Source organism: Mustela nivalis, assembly GCF_964662115.1.
Source record: "Mustela nivalis genome assembly, chromosome: 3".
In the NCBI taxonomy this organism is placed as follows: Eukaryota; Metazoa; Chordata; class Mammalia; order Carnivora; family Mustelidae; genus Mustela; species Mustela nivalis.
The window spans coordinates 118,739,460-118,764,964 of record NC_139022.1 but is presented as its reverse complement, the minus strand read 5'-3'; the positions used below and the strand labels follow the sequence as shown (position 1 = coordinate 118,764,964).

The following is a 25,505-nucleotide window of genomic DNA, read 5'->3' as shown; positions in this document are numbered from 1 at the left end:
TAAAAAATAAAGTCTAATTATAAAAGGCTGGAAAGAGCAAATACAATCATAGAAAAAAGAGTTTGCATTTGTATTTTAGATAGAGGAATTCAAATCACAAAGCACTAAAAAGGACTCAAAGCTCATTTTATATCCATAAAAGCAAAATTCACAAGAAGATGTGACATTGTGAAAGTATATGTCAAACAACATAGCTTTCATGCAAGGAGAAACATCACAACGCAATAGAAAATAGTAACACCTTTAATTTCTTTTTTTTTTTAAGATTTATTTATTTTAGAGAGAGAGCGAATGAGGGGAAAGGGGAAAGGAGAGAAATCTAAAGCAGACTTCCTGCTGAGTGCAGAGACCCACACAGGGCTTGATCCCATAACCCTGAGATCATGATGTGAGCTGAAACCAAGAGTCAGATGCCCTACTGACTAAGCCACCCAAGTACCCTGCCTTTCATTTCTTATCAGATCAAGCAAGTGACAAATCAGTTAGGGTACAGAAGATTTAAGTATCTTATATAACAGATTTGACTTAATAGTTATGTATAAAAATCATATGTATTTGAATAGAAAATCACTTACTTCCTTATGAAAATTTAAAAGAAATAAATCATATGCTAGGCCACAAAGCAAATTTAATACATTCTGCAAAATAGAAAATGTACAGAAAACACTCCTAGACTACACAAAATAAAACTAGAAACTGGTCTCAAAAGATACAAATTAATAATGATGAAAAGCATGTAGAAATTAAAATAAAACAAAACTATTTTACTAAATGACTCCAGTCAGTGAAACAAATCTTCAGTTATAAGATATTTGAAGATTAATAATGAAAGACCTGCAGTAATCAGAGATAAATTAAAATAATAATGTTGATTTCCCATTTTCAAACAGGAGGAAAGCAAATCAATTAACTAGATATTTGTTCCAGGAAGTTCAAAAGACAAAAATGAGATAAATTTAAGGAAATCAGGAAAAGGAAAACTTTTTAAAGTGTAAATTAGGAAAATAAAAACAGAACTGATTAACATAGGGTCCAAAAAATGTGTATCTAATAATTGGAAAACATGAATAAATATTATTTTGGACTTACAGGTGTTGTTCTAAGCTCCTTACATATATTAACTTCTTAAAATGACCTTATGCAGCAAGTAGTAGTAGTATCCTGACTTATAATGGGGAAACTGAGACATAGAAAATTAAGTAACTTACCTGAGACCAAAAATGTTGACCCCAGACAGTTTGGCTCTAAAGACTGTCCTTAATTTCCATAGTATACACACAATTATTAAGGAAAATGGTTACAAACGCATAGAACAATAAATACCAATTAAAACATTCACAAGTGAAAAAATGCATATGACATTATGCTAAAAACATGGATGTTTTAAAAATATTTTTATAAGTAACTTATGGTGCAAGCCATCTAGAATTGTCAGATAATGTTCAAAAGAATGATTATTTCTTTGTTTCATTCAGGACAATTCCAATACACTGTCTTAAGGGTATATTAGCAGGTTAAGGGTGACGCTGATAAAGTTTAAACTCTTCAGCATGTGAGGGTCAGTGGGTTAAAGCCTCTGCCTTTGGCTCAGGTCATGATCCCAGGATCCTGGGATGGAGTCCTGTATCTGGCTCTCTGCTCAGCGGGGAGCCTGCTTCCCACCCCCCTCTCTGCCAGCCTTGTGATCTCTATCAAATAAATAAATAATCTTAAAAAACAAAACAAAAATAAAAAGCCTCTTAAGCATATTATTATAGTATTTAGATAGCTGTTGTTTTGAGTGATCAACTTTCTTTCTCACTTTTTGGAAATGCTCCCTTCCTTTTTTCCAGGAAGTGCTTTAGTCCACTTTGACCACATGGTTTGAATTGATTGTCATCTTTTTCACTGCTGGAAAGAAGTGGGCACTGGAGTCTACTAGGGCCCATCAGTGCTCTTCTCTGAAAATTTTGATCCTAGGATCTGAGAGGGCAAGTCTCAAATTCTTGTTTCATATGTTGGAGAAGCTTGCTTTAGCAATACTTCTAAACTGAGAACAATTAAAATTTTGGCTAAAGTAGAATACAGCTATTTGAAACAATGAGTTACTACTATACAGTTTTGAGCTGGTTAAAATCCAAAACACTGACAACAGTAAATGCTAGTGAAGTTCTGGAGCAACAGGAACTCTCATTCATTGCTACTGGAGTTGCAAAATAATACAAACACTTTGGAAGAGCTTGGTAGTGTTTCACAAAGCTGACCATACTCTTTTCATATGATCTAGCATTTCCTTTCCTTGGTATTTATCCAAATGAGTTGAAAACATGTTTACATAAAAACCTGCACACACATGTTTAAAGTGGCCTTATTCATAATTGCTAAAACTTGAAAGCAATCAAGATGTCTTTCACTGGATGAATGGATAAATAAATTGTGGTTTATCCAAACAATGGAATACTATTTAGTGGTAAAAACTAATGTGCTATTAAGTCATGAGAAGACATGGAGGACACTCAAGTGCATACTGCTAAGTGAAAGGAGCCTATCTGAAAAGGCAACATAATGTATGATTCCAACTATATGACATTCTGAAAAAGGCAAATTTATAACCAGTGGTTGCCAGGGTTTAGAGGGAAGAAGGGAGGGACAAATAGGTAGAGCCCAAGGGATTTTTAGGACTGTGAAACTCTTCTGTATGATACTGTAATGTTGAATGTATTCTATACATGTAATGGTGGATACATTATACATTTGCCAAAACTCACAGAGTGTACAATACAAAGTATACTCTAATGTAAACTATGGATTTTAGTTAATAATAATGTATCATTAGTGGCTTATAAATTGTAACAAATGTTTAATACTAATGTCAAGTATTAACAGTAGGAGAAACCGTTTGTGTATTTGCGCAGGATGGGGGGTGGCGAGGGTATATGGGAACTTGCAATTTCCAATCAATTTTTCTGTAAACCTGAAACCGCTTTAAAAAATAAATTCTGTTAATTAAAAATAAAACTAACAAAACTGCTGTTTGAGGGGAGGGACCAGTGAAGCAAGGACTTGGAGAGCTAAGGTTCTAGAGAGAAATTAGTAATGGATTGGGGCAAATGCCAAATTCTCACTGTTTTTTCCCTTCACACTGCCAATTCTTTTTTTTTTTTTTTTTAGATTATTTATTTATTTATTTGACAGAGAGCTAGAGTACAAGCAAGCAGAGAGAGAGGAGGGGAAGCAGGCTCCCCGATGAGCAGAGAGCCCGATGTGGGGCTTGATCCCAGGATCTTGGGATCATGACCCGAGCCGAAGGCAGAGGCTTCAACCCACTGAGCCACCCAGGTGCCCCCACACTGCCAATTCTTAATGACATGTTTAGAAGCTTAGCAGAAAGCAATGGCCTAGAGCTTTCATTGGTCTGTTGGAGTTGGGGAAACAAACTTTGGAGTTCTTTGCTACCAAAATACTCAGAACTGGAAGGGACAAAATCCTAGGTAAAAGGGAACTGCTAGGAAGAGAGCCCAAACTTTTATTTTTTTTTAAATTTTTTAAAGATTTTATTTATTTATTTGACAGAGAGAGATCACAAGTAGGCAGAGAGGCTGGCAGAGAGAGAGAGAGAGAGAGGGAAGCAGGTTCCCTGCTGAGCAGAGAACCCAATGCGGGGCTCAATCCCAGGACCCCAGGATCATGACCTGAGCCAAAGGCAGAGGCTTTAACCCACTGAGCCACCCAGGCACCCGAGCCCAACCTTTTCTACCACATTTTTCCCTCCAGATGTTTTCTGATTTTTAATATGTACTTAAAGGTGATGACCCCAATAGAAAATGGATATGAAGAACCTAAAGAATCTAAATTGAACCTTTGAAGTCTCATGGTATCCCAGAGAAACAACAATTGGAGTTTCAGTGTCTGCCATGGTGGAAGGATCCTGACTGATACCCTAGGTTTTCATTTGAGAGCCTCCCCACCTCCCACACCAAGGGACAGTTCAAACCAAAAATACACCAGATCTTATAAGAATTGAAATCTGGCCTCTAATTACCTCAATCCCTAATTGGACAAAAGTGAATTTCCCCCTATTTAACTACCTGTCTGAATAAAATTAAATTTATTTTTAGGAAGATAATAGAATCTATAGCCTCTATAATTTTTTTTCATACACAGTACAAAATAATCAATAAAAAATTAACAGGTATGTCAGAGTCAACCAAGTGAGACAAAAAGGGTAATAGACCCCAGATCCATATGTGCTCTGGATACTAGAATTATTAAATATGGACTTTAAAATATTTGCAAATAGTATCATTAAAGAAGCAGGTGAAAAATGCAAATATCACCAAGACCTGAAATCTATAAGAAGAACTATAAAGATGATCTCTAAATAACAAAAATTAACTAAGTCAATAGATAATTTAGCAGTAAATTGTACAAGTTTAAAAAAAACACAAAAATTCGATGAGCAGATTAGGGAATTGAAAGATAGTTCAAATAGAAAATATCTGGATTAAAGCATGAAGAGGAAAAGGGAAAACAGATGGACAATACAGAAAAGGCTGTAAGGGATGTTGTGAAAAGGTCTTACACACATGTAATTAGCATCCCAGAAAATAAGAAGAGGAAACAAACAAACAAACAAACAAACAGGGCCAGTACATACCTGAAGAAATAAAATGAAAGGAAATCAATAAAACCAGAAGTTGATTCTTAAAGAGAGTAATAAAATAAAGAAGCTTCTGACCAGGCTAACTGAAAAGAAGAGAAAGGACACAAATTACTAATATCAAAATGAAAGAAGAGACATCACTACAATTCCATATACATTAAAAGATTAATAAAGGAGTACTATGGACAGTTTTATGCCTACACATTTAACAATGTAGATAGAGTGGACCTATTCCATAAAAGACACACTGTGGCCAAAATTCATGGAAGAGGAAATAGACAATCTGAATAAATCTATATCTCTTAAAGAAATGGAATTGATAACTAATAACCTCTCAAAGCAGGAAGCACAAGGCCCAGATGGATTCATTGCTGATTTCTGCCAAACATTAAAGGAAGAAATCATACCAATTATCTATATTTTTCAGAATATTGAAGCAGAGGGTATATGTCTTAACTGATTCTGTAAGCCCAGAATTACCCTAATACAAAAATCAGGCAAAGAGATTATAAAAGAAGAAAACTATAGACTAATATCATGAATATAGATGTAAAAATCCTCAACAAAATATTAGCAAATTGAATCCAGTTTTGTATAAAAATAATTATATACACAACCAATTATATACACAACCATTTAGCCCCAGGTATGCAAGACTGGTTCAACATTTGGAAGTCACTTAATGTAACCCATCACATCAATAGGCTACAGAAGAAAAATTGCATGTTCATTTCAATAGGTGCAGAAAAAGCATCTGACACCCATTTATAACAACTTCCAGTAAAAGAGCAACTTCTTACCTTGATAAAGAACACTGTCCAAAAAACCCCTAAAGCTAACATCATAATTAATGGCAACAAACTGAAATTTGCCCACTAAGATCAAGAACAAGCAAAGATATCTTATTATTATGTTTCAGCATCATACTGGAAGTCCTATAAAATGCAGTAAGGCATGAAAAGGAAATAAAAAGTATACAGATTGGGAAGGAAGAAATAAAACCGTCTTTGTTCATAGATGACATGATAGTTTCTATAGAAAATCTGAAAGAATCAACAACCAAACTCCTGGAACTACTACGCAGTTGTAGCAAAGTTACAGGATACAAGGTCAATATACAAAAGTCAATTGCTTTCCTACACACCAGCAATTAACAAGTAGAGTTTGAAATTAAAAACACAATACCATTTACAGTATAACCAAAAAACGAAATGCAAAGGTATAAGCTAAAAAAAATACATCAAATATATGGGGAAAACAAAAATGTTATAAATGAAATTGAAGAAGATCTAGATAAATGGAGAGATATTTCATGTTCATGGATAGGAAGACTCAATATTATAAGTGTGCAGTTTTTCCCAAGATGCCAGATTTTCTGTTGAGCTATAGGATCAATGCAATCTCAGTAAAAATAGCGAGTTATTTTATGGATATCAAAAAACTAACACTTAAGTTTATACAGAGAAGGAAAGATCCAGAAGAGCCAATGATATTGAAAAAGAAGGACAAAGTTGGAAGATTGACACTATCTAGCTTCAAGACCTACTATAACTCTTTAGTAATCAAGATAGTGTGTTACTGGAGAAAGAATGGACAAATAGACCAATAGAAGAAAATAGAGAGCCTAGAAATAGATTTAAAAATGTATAGTCAACCAATCTCTGATAAAGAGCAAAGGCAATACAATGGACAAAATACAGCCCTTTCTTAAATGGTTCTGGAACAATTGGATGTCCAGTTGTTAAAAAAATTAGGTGCAGAACTTACACATTTCACATGGATTAACTCAACATGGATCACAGACTTAAATGTAAATTGTAAAACTATAAAATCCCTGGAAGATAGCATAGGAGAAAATCCAGATAACTTTGGATTTGGTGGTGGTGTTTTAGATACAACATCAAAGGTATGAACTAGGGAAGAAATAATTGATAGGTTGAATTTATTCAACATTAAAAAATTCTGCTCTGCAGAAGATATTGTCAAGAGGATGAAAAGGTTAGTCACAGACTGGAAGAAAATATTTGCAAAAAGCATGTTTGATAGGGACTGTTATCCAAAATACACAAGAATTCTTAAAACTCAACAATAAGAAAATAATCTTAAAAATGAGCCAAGATCTTAATAGACACTTAACTAAAGAGGATAGATAAATGGCAAAAAGCACATGAGATATTCCACATCATATGTTAACATGGAGATGTAAATTAAACAACAATGGGAAGCTACTCCATACCTATTAAAATAGCCAAATTCAAGAGTCTTGAAATCACCAAATGTTGGCAAGGATATGGAATAACCGGAATTCTTATTGCTCTTGGGAATGCACAATGGTACAGACACTTTGGAAGATGGTTTGGCAGTGTCATACAAAACTAAACATACTCTTATCATATGATCCAGGAATTACACTCCTTGGTTTTTACCTAAAGGAGAAAAAAACTTATGTCCACAAAAACCTGCACACAAATGTTTACAGCATCTACATTCATAATTGCCAAAATGTGGAGGCAACCACAATGTCCTTTAGTAGGTGAGTGGATAAACTGTGGTACACCCAGACAATGGAAACTTCCTCAGTGCTAAAAAAAAATAAAAGGTTGATCTAGCAGACCATGAAAAGAGATGGAAGACCTGTAAATGCATTTTACTATGTAAATGGCAATCTGAAAGGCATTTTACCATGTAATTACAACTATGTGACATTCTGGAAAGGCAGAACTATGGAGACAGTAAAAAGACCAGTAGTTGTTAAGGATTAGGGAAGAGAGGGAGGGATAAAGAGGTGGCGCACTCAAGATTTTTAGAGCAGTAAGACTATTCTGTATGATAGCCTAATAGTGGATACATGCCATTATACCTTTGTCCAAATTCATAGAATGTACACCAAGAGTGAGCTCTAATGCAAACTATGAACTTGGGATGATAATGCTATGGTTGGCTTTGAGCCTCTGATTTCATTATGTTTTCTGCTTTTTGTTTCCTTTGTTTTTGTTGTTCTCTTTATTTTTTTCCCCTATCTTTTTTGGGTTATTTGTTTTTTTCTTAGTATTCCATTTATATTTCTTTGTTGCAGTTTTGACCTTTTCTTTGTATATTCTTGGTTATTATGGGGATTAAAATAGACATAGCTAACTTTTCACTGTTTAGTGGGAATCAATGCTTTACCATTTAGAGTATAGAAACGTTACCACTGTAGTGGTCCCTTTATCCTCTCTTCTTCGTGGTGCCATTATCCTATATATCACATCTACACACATAGAGAACCTCCTAAAAATGTCCTATTTTGTTTTCAACTGTCAAGCATATCTCCCAGAACTCAACAGGAGAATGAGAGTCTATTATATTAAGCACCTCTTAATATCATTCTCCCGTAAGGGGCTTTCCCACATCACTCTGGACCCCCGTTTCTTCCTGCAGCCTCTCTCCTGGCATCACATACCAGGAAGCCTGGATTTCACATTGCTATGACACAGGCACTACTCTTGGACCTTTTACTAAACTGTTAGGACCTCTGGCTTGGAGTTATTAAAGGTGTGATTCCTGCTTGTGAAACAATCATAAGCTGTGTTAAAGGGTTTTTTTCCCCCTTTGGAGACAGCAATAATCAGATCAGACACAAATGTTCACAAGTGGCTCCATGTGGATATCTACATTGTGTTGTCCCCACAGGATGCTTGCACCTGAAAATCATCCTGGTCTTTGGAAAGGAGAAAGTGAGAAACCAATATTAGAGTGACTTCCTATCATATATATGCCTACTTCTATTAATAGTACCCTGTGAAGCTCTGATATGCTACAGACCTTCCTGTCTTAGAAACGTCTCTCTTTGTACACACACATGCATAGATGAACACACATATCCATTTCATTACTGAACAATACAGATGACATGCATGTTTTCTCTTGGCCTTGTAGGTATTAGAGTGTATGCTTATCATGTGAGCACTAATTAAAGTGACCAAACCATTTATCATGGGAAGCAGGATATTTTTGAAAGTGAAAGGGGATGCTATTACTAATGCCAAGACCACTGGACCTCATGACGTGCATCATAAACACCACTGCAGCTGGGGTAAGTGACCAACCATGATCTGAACCACAGCAAGGAGAAATCCGTGACAATAGTCTTAATCTCAGAGGATCCTAAGAGTGTAAGAGCAATCCCCAGAGATGAAGTAATTCAGTCATTCAGAACCTTATCCCTGAACTAGAAGAGGTTTCCTTGAGCACGTCTCATCTTATTCACAATCACCCTGCAAAGGAGATACTATTATTCCCACAACATAGATAAAGGAATGGAGGCTTGCAGAGGGAATACAAAATGTCCAAGATCTCCACAGCCAGAACTTCATAGAGCTAATATAATACTAGGACTTCGCCTTCCCTGATTCCAGACACAACCTGGAAGCTATACGAATGCAAACATCAGTGGCCTTGGATCAGGGCTCAAGTTCCAGCTCCTGGTACTCTACCAGTTGTGCGACCTTAGCTGACCTGTGTGATTACTTAGAGTAGCATTGTGAGAATAGTAGCTTCTGACAAGCAGTGCTTGCCATGTGCCTGGCTCCGAGGGGCTTTCCTGTTGTTATCACATTCCCACCTCACACTAACCCCATCGCATTTTGCGAATGAGGGAAATAGTCTGAAAGATCCTGGAAAAGTGCCCACTGCATGGGAACCAATAAATGTAAGTTTCCCTTCACTCCTTACTACAGGTCAGAGCACAGTTCAGGTCCTGAACTATTTTGGGTTTCATTATATTGCTCTGGGAGATTTTTAAAAGTGATCCCTTCTAATGAATAGGTCTCCTTCTTCTGTTTTTCTAAAGGCTCAAGGGTTACTTACTGTATGGTTATTATTATTATAATGTCCAGAATCCCTCCCACTTTCTTGAAACCAATTTTGTGCCATGCCCTGGTTGTGGCCATGCATGAGAAACAGCAGGTGGTGCCAGATGACAGATGGTGTGGGAGCCCGTTCCCCGGTGGGAGGGGGCGCGAGCGAGGGAGCAGGCAGGCAGCTGCCAGGAGCTCTTCCCCTCTTGCTTGCGCCTCGCTCTCAGAAACTCCCAATCCAGACACAGGCAAGGCGCTGTCCTTTCAGCACCACAAGCTCGGGCTGAGGAGGGAGGACTCCTGGCCGTCCTCCTCCTCTTCAAATTGGCTTGAATCTGCTCTGACCCCCCAAGAGTGCATCACAGTAAGTAGGCATTTGTTTTTGTTATAACCACTCCTCAATATCCTCTGACCATTTACCATCCCTTTCATCTCCACAACAATCCTATTTTGTCTAATAATTTTCCACCAGCAAGATTGACAAGAGAAATTCAGTGGTCTGGTTTTCTAGGGGCGGGGTGGGAGCACCGTTTGACTTCCAAGGAAGCTTGAGAGAAATAAATGTGATTTGTTTATTTAGTTGGCAGTCTTGCAATACGGGGGTTGCTAACTTTCCATGGAAGCAAAAAAAAAAAAAAAAAAAATGGCCCTTTGCTATTGAGGAAATGGAGGCATTCCATGGCTGAATAACAGGAGCATGTTCAAGCCAGCCTTTTTTTGTTTTAGGAACTTGTATCTCCTGTACAACCTATGTATCATGTGAAATGGTACAGTACACATGGAGACACTGAATGTATTTATTGTGGTGTAGGGAGATTGCTGAAGAAAAGCCAACATAATAAAAAAGCAAAGTGGTAAGCTGTGGTGGTAAGGTGAAATTTATCATACTGCAGAGTGACCCAGAATAATAGGATTTAATTTTGGAGTAAGAGTAAGCTTTTCACTGAGATTATATGACTATATTAGTTCTAGTGTCTTGGATTATTTTTTTAAAGCTTGCATATTGTTTGTATAAGTCTGGGATTTCCTTGAGTTTTCCTGAATTTGGGGGCTGTTGAACCTCATCGGCAGGTGGGATATTTTGATGATTAGAGAAGTTTTTCTGGATAATGAGAATCATGTCATGAAATCTAGCAGAAGATAGATAGATGACTGATCTCTACACTGAAAGCCGAGTGGACCTGTTTAGGACACTGCTGTTTTCTCTGTCGTCAGCCAGCCCTCTCTTTCCCTGCTTCACCTCCCACTATAACTAGAACCCCACTGTTTTCCTTAGGTCTGGGAAGAAAGGCATAAGGATGGTGAAGCTGAACAGTAACCCCAGTGAGAAGGGAACGAAGCCGCCTTCGGTTGAGGATGGCTTCCAGACCGTCCCTCTCATCACTCCCTTGGAGGTTAACCACTTACAGCTGCCTGCTCCGGAAAAGGTAAAGCAGTTGCTCTTCTCCCCATCAGTGCCTCATGTTCCCCCCATCTCAGGAAATAAAGCAGCAAAAAAATTCCACCTCTCCAAACCCTTTCATTCCCTCAGCCAAATATGTCCCCTTTCTTGTAAAATGTATTCATTCCTTTCAGACACATGACATCTCTTGTGTTATTTCAGGTTTGTGGTGTTTACTCATTTTTTTGTTCACATATATATATGTGGGCAAGAAAATTAATCTTTCTTTTTTGAAGTTTTATCATAGCATATGAATATTAACAAGCTTGTGGATGGTGACAGAGAACATTGTCTTGATTATCAGGGGGAGGTATTTCAAAAATTCACTGGTATAGATTTGAGGACAGAGTATTGGATACAGTCCAACAAGCATTTAGTCTGCACCTGCTAAGCCCTATCCCTGTGCTACAAGTTGGTTATGAAAAGGCAAATTACAAAATCCCTATCTAGTGCAATGCTTAATATAATGCATCAGGATAAATGCTATACCTGAGAATTTCACAGGTTATGAGAGCACAGGGGTGGAAACAATTAAATTCTCTAGGGGTAGGAGGGGACTAGAAGGACGGGTTAGGTAAACTGCAGAAGAGAACATTTGAATTTGGCTTGTAAAGGTGAGTAAAAAGCTTCCAGATAGACCATAGGAGGAAAAAGACATTTAAGACATATGCAAAGCATGGAGAGCTTTTGAGAAATAGCATGACTAGTGTAGAACGTCTTTGGGGAGGCGTGGCTGGCAATGAATGAGTGGCTGATGGCACATCTCCTGACATGGGAGTAGTCCATGAAGAATGGAGGTGGGCACTGATACAAAGGTGGGCACTGATACAAAAGTTATCCCATGGGCAGAGCTGGGAGAAACATTATTGTTTAAGATCCAGTTGAAAGAACTTGGGGTTTTATATGTGAGCTTTTGCACACTGTAAGAGATAGATTTGGAGGTAAATGATGGAGTTCCCTGGCTGAAGAGCAAACAATGGATCATTCCATCTGTTTGATTTTCTCATTGGCATCTCCAGGAGGGCATTGTGTGTCTTAACCAATTGGATCTATCCAATGAACAGAAGAGGAGCCAAAGCTAGATAAAGGGACTGGCTGATTGGCTGGGGGTTGAGTCATCTGTTTTGAAAGTGCAGAGGCTGTCAATATGAGAATGTGCATGGGGGTGGCAGAAATAAAGAATCCTTGAGCCATCCTGTGAGACTGATAGGGCTTTTAAAAATAAAATGTGAACAGACACTTAACACTAAAGAAATGTGAAAGAACAGTATTAATTAGGTATCTGCTACATGGTAGCAGAACCTCAGTTTGAGGCTGCATATTAGAAATCACCTGGGGGAGGCTTTGAAAATCTTGATATCTAAGCTGCACCCCAGAACAATTATATGAGAAGCTCTGGGGGCGAGGACCAGGCATCAGTATTAATTAATTTCCCCCAGGTGACTCATGCCTACAGCCAAAGTTGAGAACTGCTGCCCTAGGTGCACATTTCCCTATGGAGTCAGGGATCATGCACTCCAATTTATAGGTGAAAAGGTGAAGGATCAGAGAAATTTGGTTAGTTACTCCAGCTGACAGAAGGAGTAAGGGGCAATGCTAGAATTTGAACCCAGATATAATGGAAATTGGAAAGGAACAAGGGGATATTTTCTTGAAGTCTTGTGAGGCTTCAGGAAGATTCTTCACCCTTCTGCCAACTGCTACCACCTGGAAGATCTGCATGTCCCTAAAATGGATGCAAGGAAAAGGGATTGTGGTGAGATCACCCTTCTCACCATCCCTAGACACAAGGCAAGTCATCCTCATAACCCATGGCCTCTGTCTCTCTTCATTCTCCCATCCCACCTTTTTGCCTTCAAGGGCTCCCTTCTCTTCTTTAGAGAGGAAAAGACACGATAACCATGGAGTTCTTAGTCCAGATGAACAAAAAGTGTGTCCCAAAACCTGAAAGACAAACAAACGGGGGACCTGCATGCATGGCAAGGGGAAGCAATGCATCCCAAAAGATGCAATTCCCTACAGTGGCACATCCTCACAGGGGCACATTACAGGCTCTTTCTGATGTTCATGACCAAGTCTTCCTACCAGGCACCTCCATTTCCTCCTTTGTGAAGGGGGGATCATCCTTACCTCACAATGGTCAGAACAAAGTTAGATACAGGCTCATAAATAAGCATAAAAGAATAATAATGACCATTTTCAAGTGCTTCCTAAATACTAGATTCTGTTCTAAGACAAATGTACATGCGTGCATGTACCCCCAAAGCGTGCGCATGTGTACACACACACACACACACACACACACTTTTCTTTCACCCTGTCAATAGTTAATAGGACTCAATAAAGAAGTTGCTATTTTAATCCAATTTTTAAAGATGACAAAAGTCAGAAATGGAATGGTAACTTCCCAAAGCATATAGTAAGCATTCTGGCGATGTCTAGAGAACTCAGAACCCAGGCAGTGTTGTTCCAGAGACTTCCACTTCAGCAGGAACAAAGAAGCCAGCTGGCCTGGGCGTCCACAGACTTGGGCTTTAGCTCAAATTCAGTTGCCAGCCCACAGTGTGACTCGTGTAACTTGTTTTTCCTCCCTCAGGCCTCTGTCTACTCTTCTCTGAGTGGGAAATGGTAGTAGCAGTTTTCTGTGCTAGTATTTTGATTTTCTAATATTTATAAGAGTATACAAGTTTTCCCCTGACATTAGAACAGATGTGTTAGAAGTGAATTGTACTCAAGAAGCCAAACGGGTCCTCCAAATGTTTAGCTAACAACACAGACACTGAAGCTACCTCTCTGGGAGGGTGCCCATCTCGGCCCCCCTCTTACTATTTTACCTTGGCTGATGACTTGAAGCAAGTTTCCTATACGGCCTCAGCCTCCTCGTTGTGAAGTGGGGATGATAATATTGGGACGCAGGTCACAGGACTGTAGGAAAGGGTTTGTGAGTCCTGACACACTCTTTGGTTAGGTTCCAGTCAGATGGTAAATGTTTGAAGCCGAAATGTTCATTAGAAAGAAGCATATTTGACCCCACTATTAAATCATGTGAGGTTTTTTTTTTTTTGAAAATGTAAAATACAGAGTGTCCTTGGTGTGTGATACTGGTAATAATCTTTGGATTTGCACACTAAATGCATTTTAGTATAGAGTCTGTGAGTTTCAGGGTTGGGGGGGAAGCTTTTGGAGGCCAAATGGAGAAATGAACATGTCTGAAGCCCTTGCGCTGGGCTTGGAGTGGACCACACAAGGTATTCATATCTGTTGCTTCACTTAATCTTCTCAATGGTCCTATGAGGGGGATTTTTGTGCTCCCATTTTACTGGTGGGGAAATTGAGGCTCACATCAATAGAGTGGCTTGCCCAAGTGCACCTGAAACCCTAATTTTCCCTCTGCACTGTGCTGCCCTCAATGACAAGAAGCCTCCCATCTCCAAGAGTGCTTCCTTCAGCTCTACATCCCTCATCCATGGCCATGTTCCTCCTTAGTCTTCCTGGGCCAGCTGGTGGGAGTTGGGTGTGACCCCCCAGAGAGAACATCCTAGCCTCCAATGCTTCCGCCCTGCCTAGTACCGGAAGGATTGCTGCCTGTGTCAGGAGAGAGATGGGCTAGCTTCCCACCTTGTCTAGCACTCTGATCAAATCCTCCACACTGCACAATGCCAAGGTTGAGAAACCCTGCCTTAGAGTTTCTTACACCTGGTTCATGCTTCTTCCTCCTTGAACATGCTATTCCCTATACCCAGAATGGCCTTTTCACCTCTTGCCTGTCTGTTAAGCCAGTACTCATCTTCCTAAACCCAGCTGAGAAGGCAGCTCTCCTGGGCGCCTTCAGTAGCTGCCCATAATTATAGCTATGGTTTTACTTATCCCCATGGAAGGTATCTATTTACCCTCTCACTCACTCACTCATCCGGCACAACTTGTGAGGCATCTTCTATGTGCCAGGCACTGTGCCAGGCTATGTATACCCAGGCATAAAAAGCCAGGCCTCGCCACTGCTTTCATTGGCCAGTCCAGTGGGGAAGAGGGACTCCAAACAAGCCATAATACAAACAGACGCACAGAGACACAAACTAAAAGAAGGGCTATTAGGGAAAGATTACAGAGCGGTGATGTGAGAGAAGATAGGACTCGAGAGACCTAACTGTGATGGAGGCTGATCAGCGATGTCCTCCTGAGGAAGGAGCCTCGCCTGACACCTGGAGGTTGGGTGGTCAAAGGAGTAGGGGCCAAGTGTATAGTATGTGGCCAGGTATTGAGGGAGTTGGAAAAATAGGCAGGGCTGGGCACACTGAGTGAGGGGGAGAGATTTGGGAGGGGAGGGGAGGTGAGCAGCAGTTCAGGGAGGCTAAGTGTATTTTTTTTTTTTTTTGGAGGGTTTAAAGCAGGAGAGTAATGGGATCAGATTTGTATTTAAGGAGGATTCTTCTGGCTCCTGTGGGCCACCCTAGGGATGAGGGACTCACGCTGGGTCTCCTCTTCCTCATTCTTCCTAAGGTACCCCCCTCGCAGCACCAGTGTAGTTTCCCTAAGACAGAGGTGACTGGTTCCCTGCAGCATGCGACCATGAGAGAAACGAGTGGAAGGCAGGAGGTCAGCTGGAAGGCCACTGCCATGTTCATGAAGGAGGGTGGGGGAAGCTAGGGTAGTAGCAGTGGGAATGAGGAGGTGGTGCATTTAGGCTGATTTGGTGTCCGGTTGGCACTGAGGAGAATTGCCCACTAGGCCTGAGGGCCCTGCTCGGCCTCATTGTGCATCCTGGAATGCAATGAGCAGTGGGAAGTACTGACTGAGCGAGACCCCCCATCCCTTATCTAGCCTAAAGCAGGCTTGGTTTCTCCACTTGACAGATGCAGGAAGAGACTTGAACCTAAGCAGTTGGGCGACTCTTTCAAACCATGAATGCAAGCTCTTGAGAAGCTGAAACATCAGTCAGCAGATACCAAATTCTGGGACATGCCCATGGGGCCCCGTTGCCTTTGGTGTGTTTAAGTGAGCACATTTAACCTGGATGTCCCCACAACCCACCTGTGAGGTTGCAACCATTATTGCCATTTTATGGATGCAGAGACTAATGCAGAGAGGTGAAATGCTGTCTTAGGACTCCAAAAAGAAAACGGTGCATCCCAGATCTACACACAGGTGTGCTGGGAGATGCCAACTTATGGGTGGCAGGTCTGCAGAAAGCAAGCCACAAACGGACACAGCCCCACCTGGGCAACCCCCAGATGAATCATGTATTCGACAAGCCAGCAACCTTAGTAATCTACTGATTCCTAAGTCTTTGCATGTCCTGGATGAGGTTGGCCCACCAGCTTGTGGGAGGAAAAAAATGCAGTTATTTGGAGGTCCAGTAATGAGGTTTGGTACACTCTGTATTTTGCATGGTAAGATACATGAGCTTTGCCATCCTTGAGGCCCGGGTTCAGATGTCAGCTAAGCTATTTTCTTACTGTGTGGCTTTAGGCAAGTCACTTAGCATCTCTGGTTTTTGTTTTTGGTTTTTTTTTTTTTACAACTGTAAAATGAGTATAATATCTACATACTAGGGTTATTGTGAGGAAAAAGCATGAAAATTGTCTAATGGCAAACAAATGGTGCTTTTTTAAAAAAAAAAGATTTTATTTATTTATTTGACAGACAGAGATCACAAGTAGGCAGAGCAGCATGCAGAGAGAGAGGAGGAAGCAGGCTCCATGCTGAGCAGAGAGAGCGATGTGGGGCTTGATCCCAGGACCCTGGGGTCATGACCTAAGCTGAAGGCAGAGGCTTTAACCCACTGAGCCACCCAGGAGCCCCACAAAGGGTACTTTATTGATATAATTTTTTATCTTTCACTGGATATCCAGAATATATGTCCTAAAGTTCATGTTTTCAAAAGATGACTGCAAAAAATGAAACATGCTATAAATGGGGTTTCCAAGGTGATGGCACATGGGATCTAGCAATGTGGACCTGGACATATGTGGCCAAAGGAGATGCCTCTCCTGTCACTGAGTCTGTCCTGCGTGTCTTCTTGGCTTCTCTGGTGGCTTTATCAGAGGGTTCTTTTTCTCCCTGAAGCACAGGATCAGAGAATCATCAGCCATTCCCTAGGGAGCAGCAAAAATGCTTGTCTCTGCACATTTGAGGTTCACAGAGCCCCTTGTTCCACTCTTCAGACACTGTCAAGAGACAGATTATAAACCACCATGAACTGGAGCAAAGGTTCCAACCAGGCAATTCCAGCGAATAGGTATAAAAATGACCACGAAGCATATTTAAAATTCTTTCTAATTTTAGAAATATAATTTTAAACAAAACATAACTTTTTACCTATTAGATTGGCAAACAAAAAAGCCCACCCTGAAAACCAAAAAATGAAACAAAAAACCCCGACTCCACAACATTTGATAACGCCCAGTGTTGCCAGCACTGAGGCAGAGCAGATCTAATACACTGTTGTTGGTTATATAATTTGGTGCAATGTTTTGCAGAGGGTGTTTTGACATTGTTTATAAAATTTAAACTATATGTACCATTCGATTGGGAAGTTATCTTATGGGTATATTCTTTCAAGTATGCAAAGGCTTATGAATAAAAAAGAAAACCTGTGAACAACTGGAATGTTCCATGCGACTGGGCTGATTAGATGAACCCTAGCACATGGGTGTGGAATACTAAGTGGTTGCTAGGAGAACGAAGCGTTCCTGCTTGTGCTAATGTGGGAGGAGCCACAGACACAACAGCTCTGTTAAAACAGCTCTAAAGAACATGGCACGGAGTCATCCCATTTGTGGAAACACATCTGTGTGTATGTTTTGTTCTTATCATTCATAAAACAATTTTGGACAGACATACAAGAAACCATTAAACGTTGAGGGAGTAGGGATAGAGGTTGGAGGGTGCACTGTTTGAAGGTTTCCATTCCATATTTTTCATACTTTATTTTTATCATGAGCATGTATCAAATTTTCTACTTAAAAAAAACCACCCCCCTCCCCATTCTCACAGATGGTGAGACAGGCTTGGAGCACGGAAGGGACTTGCTCACACTCACACATGGAGCAAACTGGTATCCTTGCACATAGAGGAAGGCATTATAGCAGTGCACTTTGAATTTGAACACGAACTCTACCATCTACTTGCTGTGTGACCCTGGGAAGGTTTATTAACCCCCCTGTTCCTCTGTTTCCTCGCTGCTAAAATGAAAACAATAATCTCTTCCTGTAAGAACTGTTTTATGGGTGAAATGAGAAAATGCATGTCGAGTTGTTCACCCCAGTGTCCAGCACAGAGTAGATGCCAGAGCAAGGCTGTTGTTATTACTGTTGTTGCTTGTTACCATTGTCAGCAGTTTGGTCCCAGAATCAGGATCACTTTGCAGAGCACAGGGCTGGCCCTAGGCCTCGAGGAGTGCTGAGCAGTGTAGTGGGCTGAGCCTTTGGACCACAGAGGACAGGCCCAGAGACAGATCTGCAGATCTCTACTCTAAAGATGCCAGCCCCGGTGGCTAGTTTCCTTTCACGGCAGGAGCTGGAGCCCGCCCCATACCCCCAACCCTAGAGAGGACCATATGGAGAGTCCCTCATCTCCCCGGGTGCTATACCCTGCCATCGGGTCGGACAGTCATGGACATAGTGGACTGACTGGTGCATTTGAGGCCATATCGGCCCACCTTCTCTTCTGCCTCTGAAAAAATAAAAGTCCAGCAAGGAAAAGAAACCTGATCCTGTGGAAAGAGCCCCAGACTGGGAGTGAGCAGGCCCTTACTAGAGTCTTGCTTCTGATCCAGGCTTGCTCTGTGACGTGTAGCAAATTCCTTCCCCTCTCTAGGCTCCGTTTTCCCCATCTGAGGGTTGATCGGGTTGGACAACTCTACCACTAATGTCTTCTGAGCCCTGTGTTCTGGGCCCTTGCCAAGCTTTGAGGGCCCAAAGAAAGAGACTCAAACCCAAAAAGATGGAGCATGGGTTGAGTGGTGAACAGGGGAAACGGGAGAATTTCTCAACTAAGTATTCAAGCCCCATCTGGTCAATTTCACCTTGTCTCTTTACAGATAGGATTTATTCATTTAACAGGATGTATGGATTCCCTCTTATGTACCAAGTGCCACAAGATCAGAGTTTGAGTGTGGTGATTCTTGAATGGTGACGTTCCTAGTGGGTGGCACTTGGATCTGAACCAGAAGCTTCGATTCAAGATTTGGCTTTGTTTCTTAGTGGCCTTGTGAGGTTATGAGGTCTTTTCTGCTCTCCAAGCTCAGGTTCCCCATCTGTAGAATGGGGATAATCATTCCTAATTCAGAGTGATTGAGAGGGTTTCCTGTGATATAGGATGTAAAGCTTTTGGCACAATGGTAGTGGGTACCTATTTTATTTTAAATTTTTTATTTGGGGGGACAGAGAGAGAGAGAGAGAGGAGGGGCAGAGGGAGAGAATCTCAGGAAGACTCCCTGCTGAGACAGAGCCCAACTCAGGACTGGATCCCAGGACCCTCAGATCATGACCTGAATGGAAATCAAGAGTCAGATGCTTACCCAATTGAGCCACCCAAGCTTTCCTGGGTACCCATTTTAAAACAATGATAAGAAAGAGCAGGGTAATCTTGACTTTGAACCATCAGTTGAGCTACTTCGCAGTCATTTGACCATAGGCAAGGGATTGAATTCTCTGAGGCTAAATTGTCTCATTTGAAAAATGGGAATCATAATGATTTTAAAGGAGAAACATGAAGATCAGAGAGAAGATTGTGAGGAGAGTTATGAGAAGTAACAGTATACTCTCAGTAGGGCCCTTAGAACAGTGCCTGGTACATAGTAGGTGCTCATCAGATTCACTGTCCTGCTCTGAACTTCTCCCTTCGCAGCAGGGATGAGCCGCATGGTACAGCTTAGATCTATTTTTGGCCTGCGCAAGTCCAGCTCATAAAAATACAATCTTGCTCCTTGTCAGCACTTCTGCACTTTTATTTATTGTTCTTGCCAATCCCAGGGCCTCTCCATGTGGGAACCTCTTTATTATTGATAATCCTGGGAAGTAGTATTTTAAATTTTTATGATCTGTACTTTGCGCCATCTGAACCACCATGTATTATCTGGCCTTGCCAGGGAAGGGGGACTATATCCAGACGAGGGGTCCTTTTGGGATGAATAATTCATCCCATTTTCACAATGCCAATTATGTTAAATTATGTTCTTCATATCAGCCGCTGACAGGACAATGGGGACCGATGGATAAATATGAAAACAAATTTATCTCTTTCCCAAATCCGCAATGGTATTTGAGAATCTGGAGGTTCATTTTTCCAAATATTTGTAAAACCCCACTTTAAATGATAAAAAGAGTAGAAAGGATTTTTCCTCTTCTCTCTCCACTCCCCCCAACCCTTCTATCATTAATCAAGAGCTCAGGGCTTCATTTTTCCCCACTTTTTTTTTCAGCTGCAGAGAATAGAGCCTTTCTTTGCAAATGTATTTTCTCTTCTCTCTTTCTTTGCTTATGTAAGCTGATTCCTCCAAGGTACAATTAATGATTGGCTAACATTTTTTATGCTTCCCCTTTCACAGTGCTAAAAAAAAAAAAAGCAATTATTGCCATATCTTCTTTTATAGAAGGGAAATGTTTCTGGCTCCCCTCCATCGGAACAGAACACCAAATTTTGTGACACGCCCAGTAGCTGGTCGATTCCAGTAACTCTGGAGGGTTGTGTTTCTCCTGTTCTCTACATCTTTCCAGTGTATCCTACTGTGGCCAGAGGCTTCTCCATTACCTATAATAGGCATCTGGAAAGCCACTCTCTGGTTTATAATCCTTCTTTGGATTTTCACTGCTTTCAGGTTAATGCTCAAGATGCTTGGTGTGGCATTCGGAGCCTCTGTTTACCCCTCACTCCACCTGCCCTGTGCTCTGGCCACTCAAAACCACTCCCTGTGGCTCTTCCACGTGTCAGCCTCCTGAGTGTCTTCTGAACGTATGCTGGTATATGCTGTTCCCTTGGTCTAGAAAACCCTTTTCCCTAAATTTGGGGAGGCAAGAATGGAAACAAGAAGCTGGCCAGAGAAACCACTCAGGGAGAGAGGACAACGCTCTGGACTAGGGTGGTGGCTGTGTGACTGGACAGATGGGTTGATCTGAGAGAAGTTTTTGAGAAGCAGAGCTGGTACTGAAATGGATTTGGAGGGTGACGGAAAGGGAGGAGTCATGGGAGAATTCCTGTATTTTATTTGACATAAGCACTGGCATGGGTAATGCTGCTATTTTGGGGGGATGACTTGGGGAAGAAATGTTGAGGGGCAGGTGGATCTAGGATCACAAGGACTTTGCTGTGGACATGGTTTATTTAGGAGGGTTGGTCCAAGGGCAAATGTCCATTAGGGTAATCTGAGTGCTGGATGAAGTCTGAATTAAGTTCTAAGGATAAAGATGGACTTGGAAGTAATACAAGTGTGAACATTCAGAGAGTATGTAGGAGGGAAGTGTGCCCATGACCTCACCCTGAGAAATTCTAACATTGAGAAGTCAAGAAGAAGGGGAGGATCTTGAAAGGGAAACTGAGGAGAGCTGGTCAGTGAACAGGAAGAGAACCAAGAAAGATACAACCATGGATGCAAGGGAGAAGAGCATTTCAAAGGATAGGGAGCAAACAGGCCTGCTGCTGAGAGGTCAAAGAAGAGACCAGAGGATTGTCTACTTGTTCTGGGCAAATGGGCAAAGACCTGCTTTTGATGTGGCGATGGGGTTCTAATGAGCTAACCCTTCCTTAGGGGAGAAGTTAAAATATTAAGTATCGACCTGGGTGGCTTTTGGGAGAAATGTGGCTTAGCTAAAGAGAAGAGAAGACTGGGGACCAGCATGGGTCAGGTACCCACCTGACCTGTGGCCTGTGTTTGAACTTGGTGGTTTGAGGAATGGGGCTCAAAGCAAAAGAACTATTTTTATTAGAAAGTCACTCAGAGCACAAGCAGCCTGTCATAGGGGTTCAGGGCAAAGCAGAAGGTGGATTCGAAGGAGAGCTATGACTCCCAACTCTGCCTAAACTCAGTGGCTGCCCATTGCCCATTGCCCATTACTGCAAATGGTAAATGAGATACATATATATATATATATATATACATATATAATTATAAATGTTACACATTATTTATTCATTTTAAATATTATATGTAAGTAACATAAAGTAATATATAAATTATTCTATACATATTTTGAATTTGATATAAATGAAATCATATAATATACAAAGAAATTTCATGTCAGATTTTGTTCAAAGTAATGTCTGTAAGATTCACCCATATGTGTGGCATGCCATATTTTTATGAATACATATTTTTATGAATACACCACAATTTATGCATTCTCCTATTAATGGATATTTGGATTGTTCTCAACTCAGGGATGTTATGAAAAGAGTGGCCATGAACATTTTATTTGGTGGACATTTTTTTTTTCTCATGCCAAAAAACATCTACTGCTTTTGTTATGCTTATTTAGTATTTGGCCATCTTACTAAATTCTAATAGCTTTTCCGTTCATTTTTCTTGGAACACATTTTTATTAGATAGAACTTTTTACCTCAAGTAACAGAAAACCTAATCCAAATTGGATTAAGGCCCAAAGGGTGTATATAGTCCCCTGTAACTGCGAGTTCAATGTGAACTTCAAGAGAGGTGTGATCCAGAGGGCAGTGCATCATCAAGGCCCATCTCAATCTCTCTAGGTTTCTCTTGGCTCTGCCCTTTTTCATATGCTACCTTTGTCTTCATCTTGGCTCCTTATTGTGACAACAATCTCTACAGAAGTTTTGGACCTGAAGTCCTCACCACACCAGCCAGAGTAAGAGCATGTTCTTTGAAGAACACCCATAAGGAGCAAGGAGGCTTCTTTACCCTGGTCAATATTACCTGGTATCTCATTGGTTCAAATTTTGAGCCAATCAAATTTTATTATCAAAAAGATAGTAGGTCCATGGGATGCCTGGGTGGCTCAGTTGGTTGGACGACTGCCTTCGGCTCAGGTCATGATCCTGGAGTCCCGGGATCGAGTCCCGCGTTGGGCTCCCAGCTCCATGGGGAGTCTGCTTCTCTCTCTGACCTTCTCCTCGTTCATGCTCTCTCTCACTGTCTCTCTCTCAAGTAAATAAATAAAATCTAAAAAAAAAAAAAAAAGATAGTAGGTCCTGATTGGCTTAACCTAATTAGGGACCATTCCTATCATGAAGGGAGGCATTATGCCCCCAAAACCACATGGTTGCTACACAAAGTGGCAGTGGTGAGTTCCCAAAAGGAATATCTGGGGACTTTTGATCTAAATGGATGCTAGGGAACCAACCACAAAATGTTTAATATGATATTTAGAATGGTATTGCCTATAATGATTACTCAGTGTCTCATTCTGACAGTATGTATTTAAAGTTCTGTCACCTGTCTCAAAATAATCATCTGTGCATAGGGTCTTTTACATTTATGTGAGATGATGAAAATGGTTTTGAACTTTTTGAGAAACTTTGGAAAAAATGTTTATAGAAACTGAGGGGCAGAGGGAAGGACTAAGAAGCAAATGCTTTTTAACATTTGATGTGATATCATGCCCGAGATCTGATGGCTAAGGATCTAGCCCCAAAGGGATCAACCCAAGAGATGGTCAATAGTTGAGATGGACTTGGCAGTGTGGGAAAGCGTATCAGTTTTCTATCATTGTACAAAAAATTTCCAAAAATGTGATGGCTTAAAACAACACGAATATATTGGCTTGCAGTTTTTGCAGGTCAGAAGTCCAGGCACAGGGTAGCTGTATTCTCTGCTTGTGGTATCACTGGTCTGAAGTCAAAGTATTGACCAGGCTGCCTTCTGGTCTGGCCCTCAGGGTCCTCTTCCAAGTCTGCTGAGGTTGTTGGCAGTGTTCAGTTACTTATGGTTGGGGGACTGAAATCCCCATCTTCTTGAGTGAGCTGGCTGTCAGCTGTGGTCACTGTCAGCATCTCGAGTCTGCCTTCCAGCTGCATGGTCTTCTTGTAACAAGTCAGCTTATTTCTTCAAGGCCAGTAGGAGAATCTCTCTCCCGTCTGTTATGATGGAGTTTTTTTTTTTTAATATTTTATTTATTTTTTGAGAGAGAGAGAGAGAAAGAGTGAACGAGAGCACAAATGAGGGAGAGAGATAGAGAGAGAAGCAGGTTTCCTACCAAGCATGGAGCCTGATGTGGAACTTGATCCCAGGACCCTGAGATCATGACCTGAGCTGAAGGCAGATGCTTAACTGACTGAGCCACCCAGGCGCCCGTCACTCAGTGAACTTCTATTCCTCTATCACTCCCTACTTCCCCCCACACCCCAGACAAGGAGGTCAGGAGCATGACTGAACAGCATTGTTCTTGAGAAGCCCTTTTGTTGCTCTTGATGGGCTGGATAGGGAGGACCTGCAGGCTGACTAATACAGGCCAGGCTCCATTCCACACTTGCTTTGAACTTCCCTAAAAGAATATTGAGCAGCACCCAGAAGCAGTGAGAAAACAAACATTTGTTATTGAATGAATGGTTTGAGTGCTTCTATTAACTCATTTAAACCTTACAACAACCCAATGAGATATTGATGGTTATTGCCCCACTTTATAGATGAGAAAACAAAGACACAGAAGGCTTAGTAGTGGAGCTAGTGTTGAAACCCAGCACAGAGCTTACACCTTCCTACAGTACCGACAGAATCAGTGCCTGACCCACAGCATAGAATTAAGTGAGATGTGCATATCAAATGTTCAGTACCTGCCGTACGGCAAATTTGCAAGGCATGAGAATTATTTTTATTACCTGTGCCAAGGAAGCTTCTGTTTTCCTATTTCTCAGAACAGGAGGTAGAAAGAAAATAAAAATAACTAACAACTCACTCCATCTCCCAAAAGACCCTCACCCTTATTTGGCTGCCCTACGTTCCCATTTGAAGGAGCCAGGGCTCAGTTCCATTGTTTGGAGGAGAAGATTACAAAGAGGGGCAGGACACAAGAGCAGAAATGACATCTGCAAATTTTGGGTTCTAGATGATGGGGAGGAAGAGAAGTGTTAGATGGGCTGGTCCCTGAGCCCCCTTAACCAACATATGTAAGTGCCACACTGGAATGCTCAGTAATAGCAGTACTTTCCCACATCCTTTCCTTTTCGGGCTACATTTAGTCAATGGCACGCCTCATAGACTTAAAGAACATTCTTTATAGCAGAATTTTTTGCTTGAGTCAGTCCACTTGACTGCTGTCTCCAGGAAAATGTGGTGGGAATTTTCAGTGAAGATTCAGTTAATTTAAGCTCCAATGAGAAGTAAGGATGATCATAGTTAGAAGACAGCTTCCTTTTATCTGGGTGATCTTGGACAAATGACTTAGTATCTCTGAGCTTCAGTTTCCTTGTCAGAAGAATGGAAATGGTAGTGGTATATAGATAAAGGCATATGAAATGCTTGATCTAGTTCTAGCACATAATAAATAATTCCAAAATATTACCCATTATCATCTCACTTAACACTCAAAACAATCTTGTTAAATAGGGATGATGATTATGATTATTGCCCATATTTTACAGGTGAGACCTTGAGTCTCAGATAGCTTCTGTGTTCCCCCTG

At 40.9% G+C, this 25,505-nt stretch overlaps 1 protein-coding gene across 1 annotated transcript in view; it reads left to right on the top strand.

The window, feature by feature from the left end:
• The first annotated feature begins 9,674 nt into the window (after positions 1–9,674).
• Positions 9,675–25,505, top strand: part of NSG2 (neuronal vesicle trafficking associated 2) — a 52,462-nt gene continuing 36,631 nt past the window's right edge. Inside the window, exons 1-2 of the mRNA XM_082725852.1 lie at positions 9,675–9,844; positions 10,757–10,907. Of these exons, the coding sequence (XP_082581978.1) occupies positions 10,779–10,907 (129 nt within the window). The 5' untranslated portion in view covers positions 9,675–9,844; positions 10,757–10,778. The remainder of the gene's footprint in view (positions 9,845–10,756; positions 10,908–25,505) is intronic.